The 6,932-nt window shown below is 46.3% G+C and overlaps 1 protein-coding gene across 1 annotated transcript in view; it reads right to left on the reverse strand.

The window, feature by feature from the left end:
- Positions 1-1,306: 1,306 nt before the first annotated feature.
- The window catches only part of tshz3a (teashirt zinc finger homeobox 3a), a 16,560-nt gene continuing 10,934 nt past the window's right edge, over positions 1,307-6,932 (reverse strand). The window contains exon 2 of the mRNA XM_020603014.1: positions 1,307-5,480. Within this exon, the coding sequence (XP_020458670.1) occupies positions 2,164-5,480 (3,317 nt within the window). The 3' untranslated portion in view covers positions 1,307-2,163. The remainder of the gene's footprint in view (positions 5,481-6,932) is intronic.

The following is a 6,932-nucleotide window of genomic DNA, read 5'->3' on the forward strand; positions in this document are numbered from 1 at the left end:
ATCCTTTGTTATGGGCTTTATTCTGCTTGTCAAATGTGAGTCACCACTGGGTTCTCCCACAACGTTAGACCAATGTATCTTAAACGTTGGCGGGCCGGGAGCAAGTCTGTGGCAGTAATGAGTTTGTGTGAGAAGACGGGGTCAGGACACAGTGTGTGTGTGTTAATTAATCTGTTCCCGGGTGGGAGGAACTGAAGCGAGATGATGAGATTTAAGAGAGTAAATGGGTGTGCTGCACTCGAGCTGTCCTCTGTTGAGTGAGCGAGCAGGGTTAGAGTCTGGGCAAATGGCCGTCACCATAGTAACCAGATAACTTCCCCGGCCCCAAGTCACTCAGTCAGTCAGTCATGACAAGCGAAGCCTGGGAACATCAAACAGAAAGAACATTGTGTCCCCAGGCATCTTCAAATAAGACAAAGGTAGATGGTTGAAAATCTGTGGAGTAAATGTGTGTGTGTGCGTGTGTGTGCGCATCATGCATACTAAAGAAAAAAAAAACTTTCTCATTACATGGCACTGAGCCTGAATTGTGACTACTCTGATGGCATCAACACCTGCCAGTAATATTGTTAGATCCAAAAGCCTGCTTTGAGGGAATAGCACCTGTCTGTGCATTCTGCACCACTGTCAGATTGTCTCAGTGTGCATATATAGGATCCGCTTTATTTTTTCCAAGGGACAGTCTTGGAATCCAGGTGTGTGCCAGATCTGCTGTCTCTGCCCAGGGCTCCTGATGGCATCCAAGCCCCCGTGGTAATCAGCTCTCTCTGCCTGCTGTTGCAGCCCGCCTGCCTCCTCCTCCTCCAGTGGCTCGTTTCAGAAACATCTGGTGGTTTACATGCAGCACACACCACCTGCCAGACGCCTTGCAGGCAGCGGCACCACTCGCACCTCTCGAGTCTGCCCCACAACAATGCGACAACACAGAAATCAACAGTAATATCTAGACAAACTGTGGTTGTGAAGACAACCGCGGGGAGAAAATGCTGAAGGTTTTTAAGTTCTATTCAGGGTTTCTGCAGATGTAGGCTTGTGAGCAATCTGTCAGCTGATTTGTAAATGCTTAGTCATTACAATGTGGGACAACAATTGGAAAGGGTGAGTTTTTTTTTTCCAAAGATGCATGATTTTCCAGTAAACCAGATAAAGAATTCGATAACATCTTAGAAATTACATAGTGGACAAAACTGTGATTGTCAGTTATCTCATTAAAACAACTGCTTTTAAATATCATTTGCTGAAATACTCAGTTAATTTTAAGTCTCTGACTGCTAAATATGAAAGAAGCCAAATGTTTTATGCAGCAGTTAAATCAATTTAATCATAGAAGCACAAGGCATTAACATATTTGTACTTTTTTATGAAATAACATTTATAAAACTATTGTGCAAAACAATGTTCTTTTAGTCTTCTTCAAAGGCTCTGCACCAGTGGATAGTCATAGTCCTCTTAAATTAGGAAATATAACAAGTATGCATAATTTAAACAGCAAGTTGGAAGCTTATACACTATATGTACATTTTTACACAAACCTGGATTTTAAGTGCCCCTTACTGAGTGACAAAGAACAAGGCAGCTTTTACAATCAGCAAGAAAATCAATAGGCTGTACAGAGAAAACTATAAAAAAAAACAAGCAATGAACTTTTGCTGTTTGTTTAAGGAGCTTTCCCAGGCATTTGGCTGCTTTAAGGTGTAAAAAATAACCAGTTTAAAATGGCAATTGAAAATCTGGACAGGACAGGACTGTACAAAGGTAACAGTAAAACGTGTTTAAAACATGCAATCTAACAACAAAACCAAAATCACAAAAATCCAAAATAAATACAATAAAGTTATTATATTTCAAGTTATTAGTTTACTTTCTAGTCAAAAGAGTCGCCATGATCATGAACGGGTGTTGTCTCACATTACCAAAGTAGAGCGAGAGGGACAATGCTGACAACAAATCGGGCAGAACAGCTTTGACCTACAGTATATTCTGATGTGAAATAAATGTCATTTGAAACTGAAATGTTTATAGGCCGAACAGATGTAAACACCTTGTGCTGACATTTTTAAGAGGAGTTCATGGCGTCTGTGCATCACCATATCTTTCAAATATTCTCTATTTTTTGTTTATATTTTACATATGTTTGCAAGTATGCCTACTGCAGACAGAAATTTAGTGTTTCTCTATTTCACACACATATAGCAGATGGTCCTCTGGAGACTTCCCATGGCTCTTGCTGAGGTGAAGCTTGATTGCATGCTTAGTGGCAAATTTACGGACACAGAGCTGGCAGCGGTATACTGCCCCATTACTACTGCAGTCATCTTGTGACTGTGGAGAAGGGAAAGACTCCAGGGGCACTAGTTTCTCAGTGAGAGTGTGGGAGTCCCTGGCAGTCTGTTTGGGGGACAGCTTGGACAGGTCTCTGATTCTGAACCCGAGGTGGGCTTCCAAATGGCATACGTATGCTGCTGGGGTCCGTATCTGTGAGGCACAGTCACTACAGAAGAATACAGGCTGACCAGAGTCCAGGTTCTTTAGGAACTTGGTTCTGCCTGTTCTCCTTAGCTGGTACTTGACGTTGGCCAGCCAGTGGCTGATGGTGGTCATAGAGAGACCTGTGAAACGAGAGACATGCATTCTTTCCTGTGGGCTGAGGTCATTAATGATATATTTCCCCTCTGAGGTCTGCCTCAGGCTTGAGGCGAACTGGGCCTGAAGAAGGAGAAGGTGCTGGGGGTTCCAGTTGGAGTGACGGCCTTTGCGTTTGTGGCCATGCAGGGACACATCATCATCATCAGGAGTGGCTCCCACAACCTCAGTTTTATCTGGGACCCTGGATCGGGAGGAAGGTTTAGGGACATGGTGGGTCTGCGTCAGGTTCCTTAGCATGTCTGAGATATCTGAGAGTGCATTTTCATGTAGAGGGCTGCTGGACGGGTAGGGAGAGACCACTGTTAGCTTTGCAGGAGTAACAAGAGAGGAGGGAGAGACGGAGGAGGCTGTGGATGAGGGAGTTAGTGGGGCTGAGCCTACAGAGCATCCTCTTTCACTTTTCCCCTTTGTGAGGTCCATGGGCTGGTCATCATTTGGCTGGCAAAAACTATTATCAACTCCACTATCCAGCTTTTTGGTCTGTGAGGGAGGAGCAGCCACAGCCGCCCTCTCAGCCATACTCTGGCTGAGCCTGGAGAGGAGGCTCAAGGGATCTTGGTTTGGCAAGGAGGGCTTGGCTGCTTTCCCCAAATGAATGTTCATTACTGACTGAAGAGCACTTAAAGGGTTGACAAAGGGCTGTTCTAGAGGAGTATGGCCAGTGATAATGGCGGTACTGCAGCTGAGTGTAGAGGCAAGCGGGGATTTGACTGCTGTCTCTCTCTTGGGTTCTGTTGCTGGGGATGCTCTGTCGCTATGGCTTCCTCTGTCGCTATTGACTGGGGTCACTGCTCTCCATTCCCGAGGTGAGTCTGCCTCTCCTCCCTTATGCAGTTCTCCAGCTTCACTGCTACAAGGGGAAAGATGGTTCTCCCTCTTAGGAGACAACTGTTTCACTCTTTGCTCTACTTTTGCTACTTTTTCTGTCACTTTTTTCACCAATTCCTCCATTGCCTGGAAGTTGTTGCTGGGGAAGGGGGAGGACTGACTAAGTGGTGGGGAAATGAGGGGTTGATTCTTGGCATGGGAGGACAATGTTCCATTCCCTCCACTAAACAAGAACTTCATTGGGGAAGTCTTTTCCATGCTGCCCTGCTGGAGCTTGAGGGCATTGGGGAACTGGTAGGCTGCATGGATGCTAGGGTACCCCCCCCAGCATGGATTCCCACTCTGTGCCTTGTTGATGGCTGATGTCACAGTGTTTTCCAGTGATTTGAGAATATCTAGGCCCCCTTTAGGGCTCTCTTTCAGGTCCTCTTCAGTAAGATAGTTATACTTTGAGATGTCGTATTTTTCCTCCTTCTCCGCATCCTCCTCCTTCCCATCAGAAACGGTAAATTGCTTTTCATTTCTAGCAGCCTCTTGCTTAGTGCACTCCTCCTCAACCTCTTCCTTCTTGATCTCTTTGGAATGAGGGGATATGGCAGGGGGGGTTGTGGTAGTCTGCAGAGGTGGAGTAGAGAAGGTGGAGGGTGCAAGTGGGACAGACTGGACCCTCTGTTCAGTAGGTGTGGTAACCCTCCGAGGGTTGGGGGAGGTAGCCTCAGGAAGTGTTTTGATTTTTTTCCCCACAGAGCTGGTCACCCTGAGGAAGTGTCCTGTCACCATCATGTGGGTTCTCAGCTCCTGTAGCGTATTATGAGAACTCCCACACTCCATACACTTAAGGATCTGGAATTTGTTGGATTCGAACTGCCAAGCATAGCTGGCTCCATTCTGGTGGCTGAAGCGGTTATTAGGGATGGTGTAGGGGCTGGAGGAAGGTTTCTGAGATGAGTCACTCAGGTCTGTCAGTAGGTGCTTAGCTTTGGTGGTTCCTTCTCTAGGATGTGGGGAGGCGGTGAGGTCCAAGCCCATGAGCCCCCTTTTCTTAGAAGACATGATTTTGGTTGCCACAGGGGCCATGGGCTCCTTCAGAGGCACTTTCTGGTAGTGTTTGGTTTTGATCATGTGGACACTAAGGTCCTGCAGGGATTCGAAGGAGTGACCACAATACATACATTTCAAAACTTTCTGGGCATCCTCCTTGCCCTCCATCTCCAACAGGGATCTCTTGCGTGGTTTAGACCAGCGCTTTGCACCACTGCCTGCCCTGTCCTGGTTGTCATCACGGTAGTGGCCTGTGTCATTCATGTGCACTGTCAGCTCCACCAGTGTGTCATAAGCAGCACTACAGCCCTTACAGCGAAATTTACTGGCCCCTGTAAAGATTGAGCCGAACAGCTTTGGGTTCTGCCTGTGGAGCTGGACTGTACTAAAGAGGCTGGGCTCAGACTGAGCAGGGTGACGGCTCTGGGGAGGATGCTGTTGAAGTGTCTTTGCCACTGCAGTCTGGTGCCAGTCATAGCTACTGCTGCTGCAGCTACTACTGCTACTGGTGCTGTTGCTGCGAGTTGGTTTCTCTGTAGAAGCTGACAACTGTGTCTGTGGTGGTGTGGAATTAAAGTTCAGCGGTGACCACAAGGGGCCAGTCAGGAAGCTGGAGTAGATAGCCTTCATTTGTTCTAAAGTGTCCATTCCCAAGGGTGGTGTTCGAGTCCCACCGTTCAGAGTTGCTGTGATCAAGTTGCCCTCAGCTTTTCTGGAGGGGCTCTCAAAGTCTGAGAGATGGTCGCTGGTCTCGCTCACATGTGACTCACTGTCCATCTCCTGTCCTGACAGCTCCACGGCCCCAGCTAATTCCTGGTCACATGGCTGCTCCTTGGCAGGTACTGTGCTTTGCTCCACAAACTCATCTTTCATGGAAAGGTCATCCTGAGGGGCCGAGGGCAGGTCATCTGCTTCCGCCTCCTCATCCTCCACAGTGTGCTCTGTCAGCTCCTTGGGAGAATAGGCTGCAAGGAGAATGGAGACAAAGGGAGAAAGAAAGAGATGAGTAAAATTGCAAGGAGTGAACATGCTATGTTAGAATAACTGGAGAAAAAGTTTCCCTGCTATGTGTGCCCGAGGACTCCCAGGGATAAATGAGCCATCTGTGTGGGAGCCTTTAAAGCTGAGCTGAGAAATTACAGTCATCCCATTTCACCTCATCAACCGTTGAGGTGTTATTTTCCTCTAGGCGAGCCTGTATTTATATACTACCCCAGCCACATGGAACTTATGCCTCCCCTCTTTTAACTCCTTCTATTGGAGGAAAACAAAAAAGAAATATCTTGGCAAAAACATAATGCGCCATTTTATTTATCTCAGGGCGCAACAGCTTGAAATGAAAACTAAATCTGAAATTAATGAAGCCCAATCTCACTGTGGCATTCTCCTCTGGGGTAATAAATGAGTTGGATCAACCTCCATCTGTCAGTTAATATGTCTGACGCCTCTTCATCTGCCTCTTCTCTGATTACACACACACACACACACACACACACACACACACACTCACGGATCATATCTTGAAGAATGTCAAAAAAAGGGATGTCAGAATTTAGCTGAAATTTTTGGCATGTTGAATAAATATCCCACAGTGTCATCTGGACTGAAGAAAGTTCATTACTTTCTTAATTTAGAGAAGACAGACTAGAAGCTGCATTCTTAAAAGGAGCTCTAAACAGTCCAAACAGGTGTTAAATGTCATGCAAACATAATGCAAAGACATTTCACACATCATAAAAAAGAAAAAAAGAACAAAGGGGGAATAAAATGTGAAAGAGAGGAAGGGAAGATAGAAAGACAGAGGATGAGGTGAGACTGATGATCATCAACATGATGCATAAGCAACCTGTCACTTTGCATACTTTCCTTCACTGTTCACATGCTGAGATGATATGTGCATGTGTATGCGCTTGCATGTATGTGCACTGCTGGGCATCACATACTCATACTCATACACACACACACACACACACACACACACACACACACACAAACGCCTGTGTTTGTGGCAGTGAGCCTACCCACCCAGTGGCAACTCATCCACCACTCACCTCCTTTCTTCCGCAGTGTCACTATGCGCCCCCTCCCTCATTTCCTGTCCACCTCACTCACTAAACCGCTCAACTTAAGGAAAAGCAAATAAACCCTGAAAATAGTGAATGGCCTGTGGACGGGTCTGAGGCCATTTGGACAATATTGTAAACCAAGACAAATGCCAAAGAAGGAAGCTGTAGGTATAGTCTTTAATGGTTTGAGCACTCACACAGCTGAGCTTGTGCATGTGGACACAAAAAGGCACACACACACACATGCTGTGACTAAATCCTTTATTCCCCCCACTGCCCCACACATACACGTCCAGTCTAAACAAAAATGTCATAGCTGAAATAACTCTCATTTCCAGTGCTAACAGCCAA

Source organism: Monopterus albus, unplaced genomic scaffold (assembly GCF_001952655.1).
Source record: "Monopterus albus unplaced genomic scaffold, M_albus_1.0 scaffold59.1, whole genome shotgun sequence".
NCBI classification, from domain to species: Eukaryota; Metazoa; Chordata; class Actinopteri; order Synbranchiformes; family Synbranchidae; genus Monopterus; species Monopterus albus.